The 27973-nt window shown below is 41.5% G+C and overlaps 1 protein-coding gene across 7 annotated transcripts in view; it reads right to left on the bottom strand.

Moving 5' to 3' along the window:
• brsk2a (BR serine/threonine kinase 2a) overlaps positions 1-27973 on the bottom strand; it is a 174840-nt gene that overhangs the window by 41231 nt on the left and 105636 nt on the right. For all 7 annotated transcript variants that reach the window (XM_086108691.1, XM_086108695.1, XM_086108692.1 and 4 more), the window contains exons 3-4: positions 11181-11266; positions 8505-8645 (exon numbers count right to left, since the gene is read on the bottom strand). In XM_086108691.1, the coding sequence (XP_085964817.1) occupies positions 8505-8645; positions 11181-11266 (227 nt within the window). The remainder of the gene's footprint in view (positions 1-8504; positions 8646-11180; positions 11267-27973) is intronic.

The following is a 27973-nucleotide window of genomic DNA, read 5'->3' as shown; positions in this document are numbered from 1 at the left end:
TGAAACCACGCAATCGCTCTAAACTCTAAACAGGGCATGACAGGACTGCACGGTTTACTAGTTGCAAAATGTCATGGAGATGAACCAAGAAGGAGAAGGAGACTTTTGGTTGACTCCAGAAACATGCATTCTGTCAATATGTACTGTATGTTGAGGGGTTGCTGTATCAACGGAAGTTGGCAGTGGCTTCCGTGCTGCACTTATCAGGTCTAGTTAACTCGCAGACTACATGCACATGGTTTGGGAATGGCAACCCACCCCAACCCTCCGCTGGTTGATGCACAGCTCCCCTCCGCCCCCTCCAAACTTGACACTTTTGGCAATGAGACGGAAATGTACAGAAATTCATCAGAATGTCACCAAGTATACTTCCAACACTTGAAACAAATGATGTCGGAAGGAGAACATCTGTACACATTTGCCTTTGGACATTGCAACATCACATGAGACATTTAACCTCATATGGCATCAGATGCTGTGCAGCTTGTTCCCTATCCTGAGGGATTAGCTGTCAGGTGGTTTTGCATCACACTGGCACGCTGTAGCCACTTTCATACTGCATTCACTATAAATTGGCTCATCGTGCAATTTAGTCGCTTGTCCCTTTCCAACATAAAAGGGGAGTCAAGTCAAAAATGTTCTGTACAATAATAGCTTGCGAACGTCACATGACAAAATGCAGACAACGGGTGCGGCGTAATAGGTCGTCACCTGAGCCCTTTGGCATTGTGATGTCATTTTCCTTGGACAGCAAGTGGAAGCAGTCCCAGCAGTTGGAGCAGTCCGAGATTGATACTGTGGAGAACTCTTTTGATGTGACTATATGATATCAATCTGGATCTTGCCATCTTAAAAATAGGCTAGAATAGAAAAGAAACTAATGTTGTGTACTACAGTATGATGACAATTATGTCATATTACCATTGGGGTAGAACTGTATTTTGACTGTAGAGAATGCAACTACTGTATCATGACCAGCGAAAGAAAATATGTTTCAAAATAAATAAATAAATAAATAAATAAAACACGGTTGTCAAACTGTGGCCTGCAGGCCACTTACAGCCTGCTACATAATTTCAAGCACCACATTGTGTCCTGTAACTTTTGTTGCATCAATTGGCCATTTTTCCCTCATATGGGCTATTTGCATGAGCGAAGTAAAATAAGCAATTGAATAGAGTTAAACTGTATTTTTAAATCATTTGTATTTCTTTGTGTAACGATAACTGGTTAATTCGTTAATTATAAATAACAGAATTAAAATTACAATGACAAGAAAACACATTTAGATTTAATATGTACTTTGTATTAATTTCATCAAATAACTGGTGAGGTAATTTATTCATTCATTCATCCATCTTCCGAACCACTTCATCCTCACAAGGGTCGCGGGGGGTGCTGGAGCCTATCCCAGCGGTCTTCGGGCAGTAGGCGGGGGACACCCTGATTCGGTTGCCAGGCAATCGCAGGGCACACAGACACGAACAAACACCCACGCCCACACTCACACCTAGGGACAATTTAGACTGTTCAATCAGCCTGCCATGCATGTTTTTGGAATGTGGGAGGAAACTGGAGTACCCGGAGAAAACCCACGCAGGCCCGGGGAGAACATGCAAACTCTACACAGGGAGGCCGGAGCTGGAATTGAACCCGGTACGTGAGGTAATTTAATTAAAATTAATTAATAATCATTATAATAAAACCTTGTCCATCTGTCTGTTTCAAAAATCAAATCCTCGAGCACTACAAGCATGATTTAATACATTTTTTCTGCAAAACTTCCACTGGTTTGAATTTTGGCTAATAGATTTCTGTTTGTTTGTTTTCTCATCTCTTAACAGTATTTATCATAAAACTTCCTTGCTTGGTGGCTTAAGTTTATCCCTTAAGAGCCTATGGTGACACCAGTGTAACAAACACTCCCCAGTTTCTTTGCTTTAAAACTTTAAGTCTGACTTTAAAATAGCTTTGACGGCTGTATTGCCCAAAAGGCTGGCCAAAGTTCTTTGGTGTTTAACAATACATCAAATAGCTCATGAAATTCTAAGTACTCTCTGACCATCCGTTCAAGATACAAACAAGCACACTAAATTGTGATCTGTAAGACCCGTAAACATTGCTTTATTCAGTGTGGGATCACAGCTCAAACATACGCGAAACTGAAATAGCCTCAAGAGGTGCATCCAAACAAGTAACATGACACAAATGAAATCATTTACTGACAGTGTCAGAGAACAAAGTGCATCACGAGGGATGTAGAATTATTGGTTGGTGGGTATCTATAATGTGATAATGTGACGAAGTGTCTCCCTAATGAGACATTAAAGTGTCACAACAGCACCTTCCTCCTGTAATCTCAACTATACAGCAAGCCTTGCACAAATATGCTTTTTTAGCTTGATGTAAAACTCTTGAATGCTTACACTGTGGCCTACCAGAAATATGTAAGCTGGTAGCCTACTCGAAAAGACTGAATGAATGAAATATGATGGTAAGAAACTAAACACAGCACAGGAGAAAAAAAAAAGAAAACATCAATATTATTCATGTTTGATGGTGGTTGAATTCAATAACCGCTGTACGGTGAGTTGTACCAGTTGTATGTGTTGTATATCTGCATGCTGTCTCAGCAAGGTTAACATCACAGTGGATCTGCCATAATTCTTGTAATCTAACACTAATTGGCTGTGATCACGCGCATGCACACACCATTTTGTACTGGCCTCGTCCTCATGGAGATCATTCAACTAAACAGTTCTGCCATACTTATGATTTTTCCGCACTATAAGGTGCTTTGGAGTATAAGCCCTATTTTAAAACAGTTTTTAGATATAGCACGCACTGCATTATAAGGTGCATAAAATAGAACCTTCCATAGTGGCTGAGGTTGCGCAATGCATTCACGAGATACAATACAGTACAATACAGCTATCTATCTATCTATCTCTCTCTCTCTCTCTATATATATATATATACACACACACACACACACACACACACACACACACACACACACACACACACACAGAGAGAGAGAGAGAGAGAGCTTTCACAACCGCTGCAGCAGTATCAATGTTCTTTACAGAACATTTAAAAGGCTATGTCCATGAAATCAGAACATTGATCCATATATTATATGAGGCACATCAGATGGTAAGGTTTACTTGCAGCTTTTGAGAAAATTGAATGCTTTAAGGTGCACAATATGGCATGTAAAATATGCTATATTATAATTTCCAAAATGTTTGTTCCTCATCCAAAAGCAAGTCATATTAGTGTATTTGACAAATTTTGCAATTATAGTTGCCTTTTTTTAATCAAATAAAGTTCAAGTTGTATTCTGAGCTGCATGCATCATCAGTAATACAGTAACACTTGAAGCTAACACTAAAAGCTGAAACCATGCTGTTCCCATTACCATACTCGAGTGTAGCTTTTAACATCATTATGACTTGAAATGCACCCTTTCAGCCTACAGCACATCTTTCTGTCATCCTTCTGAATTTATCTTTAATTTCCTTCTCAAAGAGTTTAGGTTTCTTTTGACCCAATTAGAAACGTGCTCTCCAAAAAGGCTGTGGGCTCCACTTCAATCAGTTCCTGAGAACCAGCCCGGAATTTCATTTGTTGCAACAGTGCAGGTATACAGGAAGATTTGTCGTATCATTACATAGTCAAATATCAAGAGCATTAAATACAGTGAGAAATGTATTGAAATATGAATGCACACATAAATAATTACAGTAAATCTCTACGAATAAAAAAAGACAGTGGCTGAATACACGTCAAAAAAAAGACGTTACAAGACGACACCGAAAATTGGGACCAAAAAGACACGCACCATCACTAGTGCATTTCAATATGACTTTCCTGATTACACACTTAAATGATGATGGTTCCTCTTCGCACGCAGGGTATCAAAAGTGAAATAGAATACATACACGTTTGCAAATGGCAGACGGAGAAATCTCGATACTAATTACCATGAGAGGAGTAGTCACTCTGTGTCATATATGGCATGGAACAGTCCCTGATGTTGGCATGGACTCAATGATCCAGACCAGAATAGACATTGTGGGATATTACAGAGGTTTCTTAATTGAGGGTCGCAGGACATTTGGCAGATTGTTGCTGTAAATGCAGACTGACTTGAATGTCAAATCACTAATGCATGAGCCAAATGAAGTTGTAAGGGAGGTGAGGAATGGGGTTGACTCTGTCTGTTTTCCTTTTTGTGTGTGGCTCTGTTCCGAGATATCTACAGGAGATGGAAGATGGACATGCCGATGCTTGTGGATGACTTAAATGCAACAGGTGAAACATGCTTTAGTCACATCAAGTCATTTCCTACCTCTCTCGGATGTAATTAGGTAATTGGATTTTGGGGAACAGCCATTCTCCCCCACCCAAACACACACAAACTCAGTTGTTATTTAACTCACACATATAGAGTTGATAACTGACTCACAGGTGCCATTACGAAAATAACATGGTGACAAAGCTCTGATCAGGTTGTGGCCGTGGTGGAGTCTGTCGTTGATGCCTGTTCTTTTTCTCTAATTGGTTTGGGGGTTCAGAGTCATGAAAATGCATAACACGGTCGAGGAAAACTCTGCATGACCAACATGTGACAGTGTGGGAAGACAAAGTGACTGGGGAGCATCGAAAATATGTGCTGTTGAATCTCTTGACCTTGGAGTGATTGTCAGAGGCTCTTCACAGCAGTGACACTGACCAAAAAAATAAAAATCAATACAAGCCTTTCTGCTCATATTGGAACACAAACATTGTGTTCTGGGGTTGTGATAGGAAGTTGATGCAGACAAAGTAACTGTGGGAGCCAGATTGTACAAAACCGCTCTTGCTCAGCAAGAAAAAAAACAAATCAAATGCACTACACACACACACACACACACATAAAGATTTACATATTACACACACAAGTGCGTGTGTGTGTGTGTGTATATATATATATGTATGTATATACATACTGTATATTTAAAGCGGCGGCCTGGTAGTCCAGTGGTTAGCACGTCAACTTCACAGTGCAGAGGTACCGGGTTCAATTCCAGCTCCGGCGTTTCTGTGTGGAGTTTGCATGTTCTTCCCGGGCCTGCGTGGGTTTTCTCCGGGTAGTCCGGTTTCCTCCCAAAAACATGCATGGCAGGCTGATTGGTCACTCTAAATTGTCCCTAGGTGTGAGTGTGGGCGTGCATGGTTGTTCGTCTATGTGTGCTCTGCGATTGGCTGGCAACCAATTCGGGGTGTCCCCCGCCTACTGCCCGGAGACAGCTGGGATAGGCTCCAGCACCCTCCGCGACCATAGTGAGGATAAAGCGGTTCGGAAAATGAATGAATGAATGAATGAATGTATATTTAAAATTCATTGAGGTACCACTGTGTGTGTGTGTGTGCAGGGGCAGGGTGGCCATTGGGAATTTTGGGGAAATCTGCAAATTTTCCCGGGGAACAGCCTGCGTATTTCCGCAACGGTCTTGGGCATCATGGACCCACCTGTGGACGATTATGGTTTGGCACGTGACTGCCGTACTGCGTCGCCGACTACGTTTTGGCGTATGAGAGCGAACCCGTCGACAACTTATGAATGCATGCCAGACCAACGTGTTGGTGGAACTTCTGGCTGCTCCAGCAGGGAGCAGAAAAAAAAGAAAAGAAAGGTTTCCACCTACACACAATACTATAAACACCGTACATATCATCCATAGCCTCAAATGTTTTTACTCGTTAATCAGAAATCTATATGGCCACTCTGATAATTGTGAGTGGAAGAACATGTTTGTAGGCGGAACTTGCAACGGCTTGCTCCCGTGCAGTTTTTTTTAAAATTATTCTTTTTAAATACAGTAAAGGAAATAGGTCCAAGTAATTCTCAATCCCAGATGTGAACTGCCATTTAGTAGCTCTTAATAAATCAAGCATTGTGGAGTACGTTCCTACAAATGGACTTAAATTCACTCAATTCTTCTTCGGTGCAAATTGCACAGTTGATTCATATATGGCAAGAGATATTTGGAAATATGACGTGGGCGGCCAACAAAAGCAGCAAGCCAAAGCAGGTGTGCAGATGCGGGCTCGGCAGCATGTGTTTAGCCCCACTACCACCCACCCCATCGCATGGTGAGTCAGATAGGAATGGCAGCAGTTCTAATGGTCTGCGTGCGTCTCCTGTGCAGTCAAGAAGAAATGGAAGAAATGATTGCGGAAATGCTTTTTTTATTGAGGGGTTGCTGGGATCTCATTAGCCGAGCGAGGTGAGGAGGACTCCTTGCGCCTGCCTGTGTGTTTGCCTCTAATTGAGGATTGAAGGGGGAATGAGGGAGAATCCGCCTCAAGATGACTTACAAGGCATCTTTTTCCAAGAGTGTTAGCGGGCGGATTTGAGCAGCCAGTGAAAAAAAGACGACGGCAAATAAATCTGCTGGTGAATCTCACCACAAAAGCTCCGTGATAATCTGCATGTGTGCATGCACTAGATGTCAGGTACTTTATCCTAATTGGATTAATCCGTACTACCCCCACTAATTAGTCACTTTGGACTTTCTTTGCCCAAGGCAAGACAGATCAGTCGTACAAAAGCTTTAAATCTTAATTCCATTCTTAACTATTCATGATGCGAGACTAAATCTACCCTACCTGCACAATAACATAAGTAACATCCGATCTAAAGCCTTTTGCAGAGACTTTTGCTATCTAGAACTGCTCCGGCATAACATTAATTATTAAATAGCAGCAGCCAGAACGTAATTGCTTTCACGATAAATGAAGTATGCAAAGCATATCAAACAAGTGACCTGCACGGAATCAAATAGATTCAACCCGAGATATTCACTTGAAAAACAATGCAATTACAACGTTTCCTTTGAACTGCCCTAGCGGCAAATAAAAAAAATATACAAATCTATCTCATGGTCATTTAGCGCACAGCATCGGCGTCCCCAGTCGGTGCGGCTCTTCTTCTCTCGGCAGGAGGCACACTGATGGAAGGATGTGCGTGACACAGCACACTACAACGCTCATGTTGGCATGATCCATGCATATAGTACATGCGTGTCGGCCTATCACAATAAAACAATACATTGAAACTATCATGATTAACGATAATGTGTGTTTTGTGTTTTCATGCCAATCATACACTGATGATATTTGAGCTCATAGAATTAAGTACATCATTTTTAAGAACAATTTTCTTTCAATTCTCATGTTGAACATTTGCACTGAAATGTAGGGAGAATAACTATCTTAAATGAAAACATTTCAAAATTACTCAGGCTCTCTTAAAAATAACAGTGCACTTGAAGAAATATCAGCGCAACACATACAACCACATAGTGTGTGTATACATTGCTGTGTATACTTTCATGTTGGGTTGGGTGGTGTAAAGAGATGAGAGATTTTTTTTAATCTGGGCCATATCGTAATAAATTATGACACAGTCAATTTCTGTATTTCTTTCTAAAATGGCAGACAGCAAGAAGAGTGCTGAACGCACTTTAGCACAAGGAGATGGTTCAAAAGGCCGGTGCAACATCAACAGTGTGAACACGGTTCGGACATAAACACCATCGGCAAGATATGCTGGGTGACAGTGATTGCACAGAGAGGTAATGCTTCAGTTCAAAGGTTATTTGCTAACTTGTGCTCTTTGAATTCCCCAGTCTGTGAAACTCTTCCCACCTGCTGTGTGTGAGGCATCGCACACTTAAGTTTGTAGTATCTTTCCCGCTAGACGTAAAGGTTGGCTGTGGAAGTGAAAGCTTGTGGTCGCGGCTTTCTCGCGACGAACTAAGGCTTTTGTGATAATAATGCGTAATGAAGTTTCATTTAGCTTTCGGTTCAGGCAGAGTCCCTCTTGCTTGCTGTTTTGTGAGTGTGCTTTCACAAATGTATGGGAAATGTAGTTCTTTTCATGTGTCGCCACCAGTTGGTATGCCCACGTGACAGATGGCCAAACTTTGGATTATGTATAAGTGGTAATGGACCCTGTTCCATCAGGCTTGCTGATTTGAAGTGTGAATAAATGATGAATGCTTTTTACAATACATCTGTGGTAGTGATCATGACCCCTTTGCCAAAATTACCCAATCTCATCACATGTGCTGGTTAAAACTTTGAATTCAGAAAATGTTTATATTTTTGTTTTGTGTATATAATTACTTTTGCCACCTCGGAGCTAATAAGTTTGCTTTCATTTTCCCTCCTTTCATTAATTAATACAACCAGGAAAACCTCACAACACTGGCGATAGTCAGTGGGGCCCACTGGCAACTCTGATTACTTTCAGCAAACAAACGTCCAAAATATACCATGCAAGTGTACCGAGGAGCAAGTACAACTCACTTGCTCCTGGCCCAAAACAAACACAAATTACACACACACACACACACACACACACACACACACACACACACACACACACACACACACACACACACACACACACACGCACACGCACACGCATACACTCATTAGCAAAGACTTACCATATGGAATGACTGTGGCAAAAATCCAGCGCAGACATGATCTGTCTGAAGAACTTTCTGGCCTCTTTAGGCGTTAGTCTGCCTTTCTTCACTAAATAGTCAAAGAGTTCTCCACCGGACACATGTTCTAGTACAAGGTACCTAAAAAGAATGACAAGATGTGGGAATCAGAGCAAGTGCAAACATTTTTTTTTTAAAGGGAAAAAAACATTTAGAAGCTGTGAGAAAAGACATACAGTGTCCTTTTTTATTTATGAAAGTCCAAGAAACAAGCGAAGAGCTCATCATCCCACTGGCTCTATGAGATGAATGAATGTCTGAGCGATTGTCATGAAATGTAAATGTCCAAAATCCATAATGTTCTATCTCAAAGGTCACTTTCACTGTTTGTTTTGATGTTTGTTTGTTTTTTTTGAATCGTCAAACTATCCCCAGTGCACTTAAATGTGAAGTGTTCTGACAAACTGACTTCCTGTGGGAGGTATCAGAAGAATGACACTGTCGCAGTAGACGTCAAGGATGTTATAATATGACAGCCTGGTTCAGTTAATCACATGAAAGCGACTTAAGGGAAATCCTTGGCGTGGTTATTGTTAACAGTAGAGCTTAGCGGAATATGAATTCTTGTTTTGAAGAAGCGCACACGGCGTATTTGGTTGGATCGTGTTTTCAGCCACTACTCAGGTGGAGCACGAGAGGTTGGTGGCAGTCTGTCATCATGACTGCGCGGCCACGCTCCAGTGCTCCAAGGGGACAATAGGAGATGAATCTCTGCTGAGGCCCGCATGAAATAGGCCACGGGCCGATAGCCAGTTGTGCCCCGTCCTGCTCTCAACTGCCCTCCTCTCATTTATTCTCTGCTCAACCTCCCTTTATCTTCACTACCTGACAAACGGAATGTCAGACAGCAGGTGAAATACACGCCCTCTGCTGATTCCCCATAAACTATATGGAAAAGGTAATGGGACACCTACAGGAGGAAAAAAAATAGCTTCCGCTCTTCTGGGCAAGACTGTACAAGATGTTGAGAGTGTGTCTGGGGGAATCGCCCATGAATCAACAACGTTTGTGAGGTTAAATGAAATACAAAGTATTCAAGAAGAGAATTAATGCGAGGCAAAAGTTATACAGTATGAATGGGAGACGGGTTAACGAAGTAAATCTCAGCAGTGTTTTTCGTTCTTTCCAAGTTTTACTTCAACAGATCTCTTTTTCTACTTGTATGACGGTTAAGAATGTTACAATGACATTTGAAAACTATAACGCTACCATTAATAAAGTTCTGAGAACTCTTTGACTCTGAAAAAGATGATTTCTATTCACAATAGAAAATTGGAAATGGATCAATAGTGTCATACTCGACCGTCGATCTTCCAGCCTTGCACTGTATAGTTTCAACGAATGTGCATCATTGCTCAAAAGTGTTATTAATTGGCATTCATATGACACAACTACATACAAAATAGTCAGTACCTGTATATTTATTTATTTTTTATTATGAAGCACAACATTTCAAAATTTACACGCAAATAATGTGATCCAGAAGAAAACGACGGTTGAGTCTGTTGCCCTGGGACCTTTGTGATCGTAAAAAGACAGCAAGTGTCTTACGCCTATTCAGAACTGACAGTTCAGATTAAAATGCAGACTTTTCAGCCAGTGTATTGTAAATCTCATTTATACATCTGCATTATGCTGTCTTTGGCTGAGCACAGTTACGGCCACTATTCGTTTGAGAGGTTTTGCGTGTATCAACATCATGAAGCCAATGAAGCATTCCTTCATAGAATATTGATGCCACAGCGTATCAATTCAACTTCCATTTGCTTCTCACCTATCAACACGCAGGAAACCACTTGCTGTGGATTTATGCCAACAGCTTCATAAATCGTTCGCTGTTGGACATCTGGTACCGTTACATTGTTTATCTTTCACTTCATAGCTTTGACTGAAAACGCCTTAAGTGCAAACTGACAGTGTTCGTATGAGCACTTTAGCCAGCGGGTCATGCTACTCGTGACCAACTGTCGACGATAAATGGTTCAAAATGTGACTCGAAATAATCCACTTACATTGCAAATCTACATATTCCGTTTATACTGCTCCTTTTCAAATCTGAAAGCGTGTCGTGCAGCGTGCCTCATCCCATTTGATCTGTAAAACTCGAGATGAGGGCTAATTGAATTTAGTTGACAAATTGTCCTCCGTGGATCAAGAGGCTGCTGCATATGACCGATGGGCTTGTCATTCTCCAGAGGCAAAGTGAGCAAATAGCTTCATGAATGTGTCTGCATGCGTGCCAATGTGTAATACAGCTGACACTCTCTGTGGTTAATGTATCCGACTGCAAATGGTTCTGCGGTTGATGAGTGTGTCACGTTGTTTACATTAGAGATACTTTCTCTCCCTACTAGTATTTCCCCAAGCATAAGCAACTAAATTAAATGCCCAATGCCAATACTAATGGAGCGTCAGCCTCTCCAAGGCTGACAGTGTTGTCCTCAAATCATACGAAGCCAATAAAAAGTACTACTTTAGGCCTAAAAAAAAAAAAAACATTTGAGATTTGTGGGGAAACACACAGTTATCAACAAAAAAAACATTTGCATGCAGTATTACAAAATGGCTTGGTGAGGAGTGCAATTTGTATCTTGTGCATCCAAAGTTGATACTTACAAGTACTTTTTATTTTCATAGACGTCGTGTAGCTTTAAAACATGCGGGTGTTCTATGAGCTTCAGAATGGCTATTTCCCGCTCCACCTGGATGAAAGAAAATGGAAATAGGAGTAAAGGGGCAGGTAGGAGAAAAGGGAGGTAGAGAAAAAGGAGTTTGATTAGTGGTCCGTCAATTAACTATATCAAATATAAAAACAGCACTCACACAGAATGGCTTGGATAATGTTTATCTCATCTTGTTTGCGCTGCCTCATGTTACTAGGCAGAATTAATGGAGGGAAAATTCTTCATACGGCACAGCCAATGAAAGAAGTGGCAGTGAAGTCCACTAGGCTGCTACAATGATAAACTAAGTGTTGGCGGACAACATAAATAAATTCATACATGTTACGTTCATAAGAACAGTATGATGTTATGTCAGTGCAATTCACTGTATTTCTCCAGATTTCTAATTTGTATCTTGACTTCTTGGAATGCTGCTTCACAGAGGCATGGCAAGGGAGCTTTATTTCATCCATCCATCTGCATCAGTTTATCCTCCCGAGGGTCGCGGGCATGCTGGAGCCTACCCCAGGTGGGGTACTGGTTGCCAGCCAATGGCAGGGCTGCTTTATTTCTTATTAGTATTTACTTCATGCACAAGGTAACTCAATGTGCTTTATATAAATAAAGGCACAACAGTTAAAAGCATCCATCCATCCATTTCCCGATCCACTCTATCCTCACAAGGGTCGCAGGGGGTGTTGGAGCTCAAATGTCTTCAGGCAGTAGGTGGGGGACACCCTGAACCGGTTGCAAGCCAAACACAGGGCACACGGGGACAAACAACCATCCATGCTCTCACTCACACCTAGGGACAATTTAGAGTGTTACATTAACCTGGCATGCATGTTTTTGGAATGTGGGAGGAAACCGGAGAGAACCCACGCGGGCACAGGGACAACATGCACAATTAAAAGCATTTAATAACAAAATTATTAATTATAATATGAATTAACAACTTTCAAAAACGAAGTACATAAACAAAAGGTACCTGACTAAAATTACAATAAGAAGGAACTGTGCAAGAAAAAGATTTAAATTTTTTTATTTTTAAAATGCTTGAAAAAATGCCAATCATAGGCAATGGGGTGGGGGGGGGGGGATTGTTTTTAATTTATTTAAATAAATAAACATCTTCAGGGATGTTGGAAAGGAGAGCAAAACAGGACCACTCTATTCCCCCCAGTCAAGCACACTTCGGCTTTTACATGTTTTTCTCATTCCTGAGTTGGGGATAAAATATTTGTTTGGAAATTAGACAAAAAGTACATTAACCTGTCGAGAGTCTATCTACTAAACATACTGCTCACAGCTAGCAGTAGCAAGAAGGTGTCAAATTGTCCACTTGCATCAACGTCTCTCAGTGGATGGTCGCTTTGTCTATGATAGTAAGTGCACAAAAACAGTAAAACGTCCACTGCGAGCTGACAGCTGACTCCACACGTTTCTTTCTTCACTTGAAGAAATGCTGAGAGGCTTCTACAGTGTTTCGGGAGACCAGTGAGCACTGGCTTTCACTGAAATCAAGAGGATGTTTGGAATTGTATCTCGAGAAGCTGGAGTCAGCATGAACAGCTGTCACTGAATGTCGGCACAAAGCCGACTTGGTCAAATTTTACTGGCTCGCTAGGTTTACAGCCATGAGCTCTCCCTTCTCCTTTTTTCCTTCCTCCATCATTTATGTGTGGATTTGACAAATCAAGAAGATGGGAAGACTCCTCTGCCATGACTCGATCGGGTCAATGTCACTTTCCTTTCGTGTCATGGAACGCGAGTTGTTTTTAAGAGCCCGCATGTTGAGTTTGTCCTGATTAGATGCCCACTTGTTGAACGGAAAGCACCATTTCATCATACAGCTTTTCTTCAGTGGGAGAAACAGTTTGGTTAATCAGGGCTAATCTTGACTAATGAGCATTATGAGCAGCAGCGCATCATGCCACTCTCACCTGGCGCTGCGCTTTGTGGATAAGAACGCGCTGACAGCATCTCTCTCGCCGGCAGCCAGGATCCCCGCAGAGAGACTAAGGCTACACGGGATTCAAGGCGAGATGAGCTGTCGAAATGCTACAAAGCCTGCAGCAGGCTTGTTAAGCTACCTCTAGCCACCTACTCTCCATTAATTGAAATACAAAGCATGAGGCTTAAGTTAATGTGGAGACTTAACTGTAAAACTGCATGATTATTGCAAGATTAAGCTGTTCATTAACTCACGGAGGTGAGTTGTTTGGGGCACCACATGCACTTCCTAGTTTATGGGAGAAATGACCTGCAAATCACCGTCAGACTCACCGCGAATCAAGTTAAGGGTTCTGTCGGTACAAAGACATGCATGCAGGTATTCAGGTAGTTGGATACATGCACCTTCTTAATTGTATCATACATGTTACTATTGCACTTCCTGAGACTCAATAATTATCTTAACTAATAACCAAGCAACTTCTCGAGAGGAAGAATAGGGAGCACATCCATACACTGAAGTCAGATCGCATAAATGTAATAGCCAAAGTTTTTTTGGGCGGCAAGATCATCATTTGACTCGTTAAGTGTTTGGTTATTGTTCTTGGCTGGGCAACATTAGGTGAACATGTCGAAACAGGAGCTTGTCATGATAGGTTGACTGGCAGCACTTCGATCCACAGGGAATCCATCAGCTTCATATCCTGCCACATTAAAAGGATCAATGGGCTCTAGCACGCAAGAGGATTGCTGCCTTAACTATAACCACGGCGATGGATGCTGTTGTGGTGAACAGGAAAGACAGACCTTCTGAATTAATCGGAAGAATTGTACAATTGATGTTTAAATTAGGAAGACCACACACCATTTTCCTGTACATGGCCACTCTTTGCAACCTAAAAAGTTACCTGATAGTCTTAAAAATCATTCAGGGTTATATTACCCAAGTCAGCACATATTCTTCCACTGTGCTGACTTGTATTTGTCTTTGGGTCCTGCCGTCTTCTACAGGATTCTCTGTCATCACTGGCATACATCTCACTCACTGTTTACACAATCGCTGGCTAGTCTATGTGTCAATGTGAATTGATCCCATAGGCTGTGGTAACTATTTTCTGCAAGATATTGTACTGAATGAGGTAACAGTAGAAAAACATAACTCACGTTTATAACAATTACAACAGACAGGACTTCTGATGAGTTGATTCTTTCACACAGTCATTTGTCAGTCAACACCATTCACTATGTGATTCATCCATGTATCCATCCATTTTCGGATCCGCTAATCCTCACAAGGGACACAGGGGTTGCTGGAGCCTATCACAGCTGTCTCCGGGCAGTAGGTGGGGGACACCCTGAACTGGTTGCCAGCCAATCGCAGGGCACACAGACGAATAACCATCCACCCTCACACTCACACCTAGGGACCATTTTGAGTGTTCAATCAGCCTGCCATGCATGTTTTTGGAATGTGGGAGGAAACGGGAGTACCCAGAGAAAACCCATGCAGGCCCGGGGAGAACATGCAAACTCCACACAGGGCAGCCAGAACTGGAATTGAACCCAGTCCCTCTGCACTGTGAGGTCAACACGCTAACCACTGGAGTACCAGGCCGCCCAGAAATGATAGAGGGTTTGCCTACAGACAAGGCCCGGGCTCGAACTTGGGTTCAGCAGTCAGGAATTGCTGTCGTACACCACTGGGCTATCGTTCGATTATGTGATTCATCAAGTGAAAAAGATTGCATGTTTGCTCATGTGTCAGAGGGTGACTACGAAGACGGTGCCTTCCTGGGACTTCGACAAATGGGACAAATAAGATGCTGCATGCACTGGTGGTCATAAATGTCACTCAGCTCGAAAATGATGAAAGCCTGCTTAGCATTGCCCCATCAGCCCCATATTGATTCTTGAAATCATGGGCCTGCCTCAGAATAGATGATCAAACAAATAATGGCAAGCATCAGTATCATGGCATCCAGAGTTCAGTGAGAAGAGGGGATCACAGGCAGGCAGGCAGTAACAAAGATGCAAATACATTAGATATGTGGGTTGTCACAGGAATCCAGAGGCTGGCCCAAAACTTCAGAGGGGAAAATACTGGATCACAAGTTCTGTCATCTCACACTCTCCGCTTATTGCATCTTGTACCCTTTGGTCCACTAGTCTTTCTCATGCACCAAGAGGGAGAACACAGACATTTCTACCACAACTACCCCCTAGTCCTCCAAGGCAGACAACTGAAAGGTCCCTTGATGCTGAAAAATGGGGATCAAAGTCAACCAGGCAGTCATGTGTGTCAGACATTAAAAACACGAGGGTCGCTACGCTGGCATAGGAGTCCCGGCAATGTAAAAACACAAAAGATGGAATGTGAGAGTACTGAAGCAAATGCACTGCAATGGAGAAGGCTAAACAGGAAATGCCAACGTGAAAGGAAGACAGAGCACGGTGGCAGTGCCGGCTTGCTAGCCGTATCATGACTTCCTCGCACCCACCTGGGCCTTTGTCTTGCTGCCTAATTAGTAGCTAACACAACACTTCCACAAGGCATTGTTGTGATGAAATGTGTGATGGCAGAGGACCAAAAAAAGCGCGAAGGGAGGAGAAGCAGGGTGAACTGAACCAATTGTATGAACAAAAACACTTCCTGAGGCACACTGGACAAACTAAATCAAAAACAAAGTCCTGAAAAACCCAATAACTCAAAGTAAGCAACAAACAAAAACCCATGACATGAGCACAATGATCTGACGCCAATTGTTCAGCGTGGCAGTCCTTTTAAATAAAAATGAGCTAATGCCATGATGACCAACAGGTGTTCAGCGTGGCAGTCCTTTTAAATAAAAATGAGCTAATGCCATGATGACCAACAGGTGCCACGCTGGAGGAGAAGCCCTCCAATGCCACCTGTTGGTCACAAACGGAACAGAACCATGACAATCGTGGTAAAATGCAAATTAAAAGCATTTAATCATGGTGTTAAAGGAAATATTATGGATTTTTTTTTTTTTAATTGTGGGGTCACAGGACTGTCTGGGCACCCATCAAGTATATCATGTGATGCCGGACTGCATCTCAGACCCACTATTAAATAAAAGTAGGATTAATTTGCATGCAAATTTATATAGCAAAAGGACATAGCATACACAACAATGGAAATATAGAGCATATTGGCTACGAAACAGTAGACTACATAGAATTAAGGTATGAAGGAAAAGAAGAGTTATGGCAGGTGATTGTTCAGCTATCAGTGAGTAGAAAGAGAGGAAACAGCAGTTGCTTGGTCTTCCTGACAAATAGAGTCAACTCGTCACCCAAACATGCTTTTGCCATGTGGACACATAGTGCACACACACGAATGCAGACCCCACCCATCACTGCCAACCAGTTATGAGCCACGTGCGTCCATGCGTTCATACATGTACTGATACAGTACGTATTGGATGTCAGTCAGTGAGGCAGTGGGAGGGAAAAAAATTGCAGTGCAACACCAGAAGGCTGGGTCGCCAAGCTAATGTTTTCTGATGTGTGTGTGTGTGTGTCCAGTATTTGATTACATCAATGTTGCACCGCAACTTTAATGGGTTGTCCACGGCTGACATCAGTTTCAAATAATTAAACTGTCTTGTCCTCTTTCACACTTTGCAAAAATCGGGTGGTGTGTTTAGATGATCTTAAGGTGCTCCAGTGACAAATGTTTCCACTTTTTTTTCTCCAAGGGTCATGTTTCTCCCAATTTAGCCTGTTCTAGTGAGAACTGGCCAATGTTTTAGCTTCCATTCCAAATGAGCCACAAAATTAACATTTAAAAGCAACTTTAATCTTGACTATTCATCACTACTGCACCAATGGCAAAGAAACATGCAGCAGGCGTTTCTGATAATGACTGCATCAGTAATCTTTTGTGACGAGGAGGTAAATTCTTCACACGGGGTGGTTTGATCAATGCCAGAGACATGTAAATCAATATTGACAGTGTCTCTGCTAGTCCTTATCCTTCATCCATCTAACACCCATTCGAATTTTGCTCATTAGCTCTCTTCATTCTTTATTGAGCTCCTTCAATTATAAACATTAGCCTTTGGTTTTTTTTTTCTGTCAAATCTTCAGTTGTTGTTTCTACTCAGGTCTGGGACGCTAATAGATGAATCGGGCTGCTACTTATATTGCTGGCAGGCTACATTATTTCACACGAGCAGGCGTACCCGTGGAGAACCTTGGCCATAACAAAAGTCTCATGCAGTGGTTCTTAACCTTGTTAGAGGTACCGAACCCAACCGGTTCATATGCACATTCACTGAACCCTTCATTAGTGAAAAATAAAAATCAGATTTTTTAAATAAATTCAAGACATAAACAAACACATTTATTAAAAACAGAAAAAAACGTAAATAAAATGTCAAGACATAAGCATATGTTTTTTTTAACTGTGCACAAAATGAACCAGCCAGTGATGGCCAAGCGGGCGTGTCATAACTAATTGACATGTTGAGTCGGATGTGTCTTAACCTCCATAGCAGAGGTTCCATCGAACTCCTGAGACCGATTCAGCGAACCCTGGTTAAGAACCATTGCTCTAATGGGAAAGGCCTGCCAGATCCCGAAGTCAAAGGTTGCGATCATGAATCCTTTGGAACTCCAGCATAGTTTCTTAGGATGGGATGAAACAACAGGACATGGTTTGTGTGAAAGGACATCCAGTGAGCATGTACACAAGCCACCGACAGGAGCGATTTATCATTGACAGGCAGGCAGCGTAAGACTTTGTTCAATTGTCACTCATTTGAAAGGAGTTTTTTTGTCCTGTTGTCAGTCTCTCCCTCCTTTTGCTTAGAAAATAAATTAAACAGTACTGATAAGGTGACTTTCAATTGATACAGATGGGAAATAGAATCTGAAAGAAAACTTATTTAAACCTACAATATATTCCTGTTCTAGATGTGTGGTTTCAAGCAAGTGTTGAAATACAATATGCCATGCATTAACGCCCAAAATATATGACACATATGACAAATGCTTCCAGTCCACCTAAAGAAGTCACAAAAAATAATCGGGAAACTTGGTTAAAAAAAGGCTCTCTGACAGAGAATAATAATAATTGTTATTATTATTATTATTATTAATGTTGTGTGTATTATTTTATTGTTATTGTTGAAAAAGTAATCAAAAAATGTAAACTGAAGGAAAATATTATGCAGTAACATGAAAGTGACTGTACCTGCAAAAGCTCAATGCCTTCGGTCAAACACTCCAAAAACGGTGCAGTCTCATTTTTCACAAAAAAAACAACAACACATTTTGCCTTTTAAAGTACCGTAACAAAATATGTTTTTAAAGGTGATGATTGTACACGAAATAAATGAAGTGATCAAATTCATTCTCTACCAAATGTTGAATTTTGACAGTTGACATATTGTTAGATTAGTTCAAGTTCAAGTCAACTTTATTGTCAAATGCGCTCTATGTCAGAGGAAATTTCTTTACTCTCAACCACAGGTGAGAGAGGAGCCACTGCGGGTGCCCGCACGGCCATCAACAGAATAGTTAACATAAAATGACAAAATAATACCACACAACACATAAGACACAGAGTCGTGCATACTAAACCACTTTTTCTGCATACACTTTGTTGTTTGAAGCAGTTGTAGATGCAAGAGGAGAGAATCAAAGTGTCCTTTTACCCAGTGGATCAAAGACGTCATGCTTATTTTATTAGTAAAGTATTGGTTCAATTAAGCGTTGAGTTAATTGTGGTAGGACACCGCTGACAACTTGTGTGGATGCATGCCACAGCACTAACTATTGAAACAGGGAGAAGACAACCCAAAGCAAGAAAGTGAGCAATGAATGATTCTTATTTGGTTTAGTTATTCAAGCAGACAGAGGTGATGACCTGACAGTGGCTCACTGAGCTCACTAATTATCTCTGAATATTAATACAGAGCCTGGTAACTGACACCTGAGTCTGCTCAATACTGGTTATGAACTGGACAAAATAACAGCAGCTAAGCAGTGTAAGACTGGTCAACTGAAATGACCCGATTACTCCGAAACGTAAAGTCGAGAAATGTCACCGAGGATGTCATTCAGCCTTGGCAGACAAACAATCACATCCCAGATGAACCATTAGCAAAGAGAGAAAACTGCATTCAAAATTGAATCATTGTCTTGAACCTGTATATGAACAACAACATCTGTACAACAGTCCTCAATTTCACGCAGATGATCAAATAATTCATGACACAAACCTCACTCTCTCTTTCATGCACACACTCGTACACTCATGCTCTTCAACAAACGTTTTGCAACCAAACATGATGCGGCTCCATTTCTGCAATATCTGATACATCAGAAACTAGCCCAAACTGAACCTATGCTCCATGCTACTTATTATTTCAACAACACTTTTAAGACTAAATGAGAACAACTAACGATGGGAATCGGTTTACTGATCAATTATGTCGAGGATGACACATTTTCCCTTAAACATACCATATGCCAGTGTCACACTGAGTAGAATTCTGCAGCCCAAAGGAATTGTGCCATTACCAGAGGTCTCGTCAATGCGGCATGTACATAACTATATTTTTTGTCTATGTAATTTGATATATTCTGGAATTAATATTCACATTTTAATTTTTAATGTATTTATTTTATTTTCTTTTGTTTTCATGAGATAAATTGTTCAAAGATTTACTGAACACAAAGTTATGTTGAAGCATGTCCTCTTCCGGTCAGCCATCTTAGCAAAGACATTATTGCTGCCTGCCCATCAAAAGCAGAGAGCTGTGTTTGAAGTGGAAATGGTAGAAAAGTGAAAAAGAGTGAGGCTCTGCAAAGGGTTGATGCATGTGGGTTCGCAGACAACTCGCAGAGGTGCACAAGGAGCTCTGTTTTGAAGCTGGTTTGGATCTTTTTCAGAGTCGCAAAGGTGATGAATGAGTCTTTTCTCAAGTGGATAGCAACTGGGAATTGGACTTGATTTCATCACTTTGAGTCTGTGTCTGAAAGATTATTCACTCAATGATGTCACCCCATGAACAAAGAAATTCAGTTGCGGTTCTCAGCTTCCGATGGGCATCCAGCAATGATGTCGTGTCCAAAATGTCTGACAGGAAGAGGACTTAAACAAACATAAACTACAAACTGAGATTTTTTTTTTTTTTTTACTATTCAATTACCGGTATTAGTAAGTTGAATTAAACTGGGCTCATTACTTTCTTGACTACCCGTGTATGATAATAAGATGAGATAAGATAAGATATCCTTTATTTGTCCGATGCTGGGGAAATTTAGAGTCTACAGCAGCAAGATTGTGGGTAGAAAGAAGAAAGAAGAAAAACAAAGTGTTTGCATTCACAAAATAAATGTTACAGTTTCAATGTACACCGTTCAATAAAGTGCAATATAAATATAGATATAGATAAGGTGGCTGTGCTATTTACAATTGCTTTTCACCTCATTTTATTTTTTATTCAGCAGCCTGACAGCAGTCGGTAGGAACGAGCGGCGGTATCTCTCCTTCTTGCAGCGCGGGTGTAACAGTCTCCGGCTGAAGGAGCTACCTAGTGCTGTCAGGGCGGGCTGGAGGGGGTGGGAGAGACTGTCCATCATAGATTTTAGCTTAGCTAGCATCCTCCTTTTGCCCACCTCCTCCAGAGTGTCTCGGGAGCACCCCAGGACAGAACTGGCCCTCCTGACCAGTCGCTCCAGTCTCTTTCTGTCCCGGGCCGAGATGCTGCCTGACCAGTAGACAATGCCATAATGGATGGCCGAAGCCACCACCGAGTTATAGAAAGTCTTAAGGAGTGACCCCTGAACCCCAAAAGACCTCAGTTTCCTGAGTAGGAAGAGTCGGCACCGTCCTTTCCATAATGTGCACCCTAAAACAACACAACCCGGAAAGAATCTTAAATAACATAACAAAATGTGAAATTATTCAACTGGTATAAAAGAGAATGCATCACGATCTTTCATTGGAAAGTTATGGACATAAAAACAAAACTTAAGTGGGTCAACAAGTCCAATGCAAAATCAAATAATGGCAACATGAAAAGGAAATGAGGAATAGACTTGATAAAATCTTCAAACCACTTCAGGGCAAAGCGACTGGATAAAAAGTGTCACACTGTCTAAAAGGAAAAGAAATATCTCAACACAGCAATGGTTGCATTTTCACAAAGCCCATGCAATCAATTCAGACGTCTGTGGGTCTCCTGTTGAGCTCAACGGGGGCTCCCTTTACATCTAGACGTGTCTGGCTCCATTTCCTTTCTGTGCCTTCACACCATTTCTGCTTTATCTTCGGAATCAGCTAAACAACACTTCTACCACTTCGAACACCAGAACCATAAAAACAATCACATTTTCAACCTCAGTCAACATGACTTCGCATAAAACCAACTGGTATATATAGGTCAAAAGGAGGTTTCAATTCTCACAGCTTGTTTCCTGTGAGTAAAATCTATATCAAAAGGAGGTTTCAATTCTCACAGCTTGTTTCCTGTGAGTAAAATCTATTTCCCTCTTTTCACAGAGCACCATCACAATTCAAACAGAGATCGAAGTGGGTATGGATATAGAAACAATGGGCCTCATTCCCGAACAGGTTCAGATTTTTTTAAAATTAATTTACAAACACATCCACAAAAAATGGCATTCAATCACATGTTCCCTGACATATTTCCAATACATCTACACTAGATATGTCACAGCATTTGTGAGATGAAGATGTTGCGGTATTTACAGTGCCTCGAAAATGTTGAGTTGTTTTTGGGTGTGCTACATGTCGGCATGCTACAGTGCTCTTTTCTTTCCTTGTTTCAGTATAGTGGCACCTAATTCACCGCGTAAACCATGTGACCACATGATTTACACATGATTGGCTGATCGGCCCCCGTGAGTTCTCCATGTCGGTCACCTGATAAAAATAGGTTTCTATGCACTGTATGTAATGCACTGAAATGCTTTAATGCGCGCCATCATGATTGGATCAGAGTTTTTGTCTCGGAAAATGATAGATAGAAATTCCTGTATCTGCGACCTGGAACCACACCAAAAGATACATGCCATGAACAACCACGTAGGTTGGGGGGGTTGGGTGACGTAATTACCCTACTATCTTGAGAATTGATCATGCACAATAAGTGTGAGAGGAAGCCCGGCATGCTACTGTCTGTAATTATGTTTTTGAGGATTTGCTTCTCGCCAATACCAGAAAAGATCATATATGGCCGACCTAACTGGGACATATTTTTGGCAATGTGAATCTTTTAACAATTTCTGATAACAGTTTTCATGGCATAAATCCCCATTTAAAATCTCAAAAATCTCAATAAAACTTTCCCGGGATTTCAATTAGTTCAGGTCATGACAAAACACGTCTAACAGTCATTGTTTGTGAAACTGGGCTAAATTGAGAAAGAGAGAGAGAGAGGGTGAGAGGTGTGGCAAGGCAAAATATATAATCTTGCACTGAATGAACTCCAATACATCTTACTGTATGACTTGAAGCAGTCAAGTAAACACCCCGCACAATTCCAAAACCATTCTGTGCTTCCACCTTATTAGGTATACTGTAAATAGTGCACAAAACTCTTCTGCCTTCTGGCTTTGCAGGGAGCCAAACTGATGGATCAACGTGAAAGGCCGCAACATATGAAAGCCATTTATTTTACTGCATGTCTGCATTACATCTGCAATATACGCGGGCACGCACACACTCAACATACGGCGAGAGAAAGCGTGAGACTAAATGTGCGTGTTGGAAGCATTTCTATATCCACTCCACCTGCAGCAACAACAGAGATGGGAGGGAATGGTCAATCTGTAATCATTAGGCGGGCAGGTAGGAATGGCAGAAGAAAGAACGCTACGGTGGTGTGACTGAAATGTGGGGATAACAAGATTAAGGCAAGTGCGATTCATCTTGGCCTCAGACATTTTATGCCTTGGCCGCCCACTGCAATGTCTGCCGCTACTTCATCACTTGCTTTGCTCCGCATCTTTAGTCCATTAGTTATTTTTGATCAGGTGTTTTCAAGCACAGCCAATGATCCAACTATCATCTGGAACAAAACTTTGGGATACAGATGTATAAACACCGCTAAATTAACGTGTGTTCTCACAAAAGAAGTGAAACACACTACTCTTTCTCGTGGGAAAGTGCATGGTGCAGCATTAAACCCGCTATTGATTCTGTTAATTAACACTTCACGTGAAAAAGACTATTGATCCTTGCTTAAGTGTTTCAGGTCCAGCTACAGGTAGTGCAGCAAGCTTTCCTTCAATTCTTGTGTCCCGGTCCACACACGGGATTCTTCTCTGTCTTCTAATCTCTTTGATTTTAAGACCATGGGACATGTCAGACCTCAGGAGTCTGCAAACAAGGACCATGACTGTGCTTAAGCGCACAGTAACCGCAACCATCCGCTTCAGACATGCCTTTTAAAGTTCCCCTCAGTCTGTCTCTCCATCCTTAACTCGATTCCTCCTCTACCTCTCCTCCTTTTGCTATCACTATTCGGGTACCACAGAGGGACTTTGAAGTTTTACTGCTTGAGGACCAGAGCGAGTCACTCGGGCTAATTAGATGTTCCTATCCCAACAGCGGTGGCAGGATCAGTCGCTACCAGCTTGCGACCTCAGAGGGAGATATGAGGAAAATATCAAGAGCAAACACACACTGCTGCATTCTGAGGATCACTCCGGTCTCCCAGCTAGACGCTAGAGCGTGCGGATTGTAACAATTTAACCTGCCCTGAAACTAAAGGGCGGATTAAAGTCGCAGATATGCACCTTGTAATGATACAGAGAAGCGTCTGATCTCAATGGTAAAGCTTGTCAGAGTGGAGTTGATAGGAGTGGGATTATTTTCTCTATTTTATGCACACAATCGGAATCAGTAAAATGATCAGCATTACTGGAGGTTGATCAATTCTGAATTTTGACATCCATTCCATAGTCCATGAAGCCTTCCTATAACATACGATAACAATAATAGTTAAAAATAATAATAATAATAACACACTTTGCTTTCTTCAAATGTTCAGATGGTTCTAATGCAACTGATTTGTACTGCACCACGTTTTGGCACTCTTAATTGTGGTACCCAGTAAATTGGTAAAGTTCCTGCAGGCTGGGACTTGAAAAACCTCAATCTTGTGTTTGGTTGGTATGGAATCATTTCTGCCAGTCTGTTGACAACAGAAACAGTGTGGTGTGGTATAATATGCTGATTAACACGAATATGACGTGAGAGATTTCCCAAACCAGCACCGGTGCTCATTGTTTGAACTCAGAGCTCAATTTGTGGAGAAAAAGTTGATAGGGGAATGCAGTCCTGCTTTGTTACAACCTGTGGAGCTGTGAACTCAAGAGTTCAACATCATCATCCATCCATCCATCCATTCGTCCGTCTGTTTTTATGTACATGTATTGCTTATCCACTTCTGGGTCACAGTGAGCATGAAAGGCAGACTACAACCTGGATTGTTGTTGGCCAGTCAGTCGCAGAGCACTGACAACCATTCACTTTCACATTCACATCGTCACTGAGTGGGAACTGAACTTAAGCCGCCTGCACCAAATATGTATTATGTAATGTAAATAACTGTATAACTTGGTATTTCACACACACAACACACACACGCGCGCGCGCGCACACACACACAAATCAGAAATCATTCTCTCCTCCAATGGCACCACGGGCGACCCAAAGTATTATCATTAAAAAAAAAAGTCGCATCTGAAAATACAACGTGATGGCTCTCACATGCTACTATAGGCAGTAAGTGAGACATAAACGCAGGCAAGCAGTAGTGAGAGAATATGAAAAAAAAGTGGTTACTGGATTCAAGAAAATAGTTCTTGAAATGGGACATCACTTCATAAAAGCGCGCAATGCCCATCAACACACTCGAGGTTCAAAAACCCCACTTCAATGAAAATGTTCACCCCAAAGTTTCAAATTCAGCCAATTTTGTGGAGCTGTGCCCCGAACCGACAGCAACAGCAGAGCTCCCTCTTTGAGGTTGTGTGCAAAGATTCATGTCCACAGACATGCTAGAGGCCAGAAGTGGAAACGAGAGTGACAATGGTTGAGTTCAGTAATTGCTATCAAAGTGCACCTTCAGCACAAGCCTTGGTCTCGTCGGAAACCTGTCAGTGGATTTGCCATGTGTTACTATCTCACCTGCCACACGCAAATACACACACGTGCGTCTCTAAAATGATGATGCCCCGTGTATATACAGTTCTACAGAGTCAGCCAAAATAATGTATAAACACAAATCACATTAATATTTAAAGACCAAATTTATTCACACATCACAAGACTAATACAAGTCATCTTTGGCCACAAAATTACAGGAAGTGGCCAAAATGGTGGCAATTTGTTTCGAGACATTTTGTATGTATGGCAACTACTACTTGGGTAATGTTGGCCAAAGTGTCCAAGGGGATTGCTGCACATAAAATTTCCATTTTGTGTCAGAGGGAAACCAATGGAGTCGGTTTCCTGCGCTACAAAATATTACCGATCAGGGAGAACACATGTAGGGAGAAGATGCATGTGCAGTAATCCCATTGGACACTTTGGCCAACATTATCCAACAAGTAGTTTGCCACACACAGAAATGTCTGGAAGCAAATAGTGAAGCTACGAGGCAAATACTTTGTGTCAAGGAATTTTTTTGTGGTTGACTTATATGACACTTATCGGACTTCTTTCCCCCCAGCCCTACCTGATGCAAACAGCATTTCATCTACATTTAAAATATATTTGGTGTTGAAAATAAATTTTAATATGGTTAAGGGTATTTAAATCATGTAAAAAGGGGTTATATTAGGAAACAAAAACGGTTTCTCGCTATCACAGTATGTCATTGATGGGAGGTGGGTCCAGAATGTATCTTCAGGGATGGCCAGTGGTTTTGCTTTCAAACATTTACACTTTCTTGCACACCAAACTAACCATGCCACCACTTTTTTTCTGCACTTGTGCTCCAGACATGCTTGAACAGAAAAGCACCTTCTTCAAACTGTTCCCACAGCGATGAAGCCATGGACTTCGGATTTCATTTTTTCTTTTTCTAGGGAAAAGACTGATCAAAAATAGCATCAGGCGTAGTAGCAGCTTTGTTTCTACAGCAGTCATGTAATCCAAATTGGCACACAAGTCCAAAGCTGTTGTAGTGCCTTACTAACAGATGCTAATGCGGGAGTAAAATCAAAATACAAGAAACGTTTGTATTTAAAAACACTTCTCAAACATGAATATAAAGCAATTAAATGAAAATGTGTCAGTGAGTAAGGCGGTAACTGAACGTCCCTTATTGTGCCGTTTGACAGAAGGTATTACGCGGTGCACGGTTCAGAAATGTCGCATGTCGGGACCACTGTGAAGCAAGCATAACAACAAGTAAAAGGTGATGCCTTCAGCGTAAGAGGAGTGAGCGAACTGGGGAGACGTTGTCAAACTAAGGGGATTATTAAAACTGACTGCTTATCAGGCACCACTATCAGAGCTGCAATGCCATTCCGTTCAGAGACTGAAGGATTCACACGATGCAAATGAAGGAATTTATTTTCCATTTGCAGAATTTGTAGTGTAAGCAAGTCTGCGCCCTGCTTTCAATCCCTTAGGCAAACAATTACAGTGTGGCCTCAGCGAGTGTCCTTTTAAGGCAATTTTCTGGCGGCACTATCTTGTCCTCCATCCCCAAGTATTCCATCAAAACAAAGGCCAATTTTGCAACACGACAAATTTGAAAGGCATGTCAACTGGACTGCTCTGCAAGAAACTTGACAAGCAAAAAGGGTTTGTCCTATAATACTGTATACTGTATGTAAAAACTCTGACCGTAGCCATCAATGCAAAACTGGAATAAAATCAAAGAAAATAAAAACAGGACGAATCCCAATTTTGAGCCGTTACTATGCTATAATAGCTTCGTATACGCAGTGTCTTAACAGGATTTGTCATTCAAGCAGCCTAATGTCCAAAGTTGAGCTAGATAAATAATTCATGTACATTACTGCGTTTTGGGAAGTCCGGAGCAATGTTTCCCAAGAGAAGGCCATCAACCAGCATTCATTACCATTATATTACCATTTGCCTAATGACAAATAAACAACATCAACTTTCCGTTTCCCCATCAAAACCCAAGACACTCTACAAAACAAATGCTTCTTCTGAGTGGGACCACAAAGCTCTTAACACACTTCGACTCTACTGTCGAATTTTAAAAACAATGCAAATCATTACGTTATTCTCCGCACAGCCCAATAAACTCACTAATGACTTCTATAAACAAACCCTAAAGTTCTTACAGTACTATCATCATGACTATCAAGTGAGATGAGATCACAGTCAGCACAAAATTGAAAAACACAACCCCACTATCTCATATTTGAATTTCCTATCCTGTGCAGGTATTCCTTTCAATTCTCTCTCTCTGAAACTTGATAAAATCACGCGGTTCCATAAAAGAATGACATTGTGCCTTTTGAGGAGGTTCAGCCCGAGTTGTTGTCAAATAACCGTTGGTTGTCTGGGGAGAGTGTTTTTTGCCACACTTTCAAACGTTGTTTTAGCCTGGAGCTCCAAGGACTTGCCTGTCGTGCCTGCTCACAAGCAGCAGGTTTGCGCAGCGGCTCGGTATTGAGAAGGGCATGATTGCATAACCATCGGGGAGGCATGACGGAGGCGTCTGATCATCCCAAATTTATTCTGCAGAGTGACAAGCGACACGCAGCCAGTCGTAAAGAACTCTCCTCAAAAGACGAGAC

The sequence above is a fragment of the Hippocampus guttulatus genome, chromosome 4 (assembly GCF_054856545.1).
Source record: "Hippocampus guttulatus isolate MCC_2025c chromosome 4, RoL_Hgut_1.0, whole genome shotgun sequence".
Lineage (NCBI taxonomy): Eukaryota > Metazoa > Chordata > Actinopteri > Syngnathiformes > Syngnathidae > Hippocampus > Hippocampus guttulatus.
Note: the sequence above shows the minus strand (reverse complement) of the source record. Positions and strands in the feature narration are given on the sequence as shown.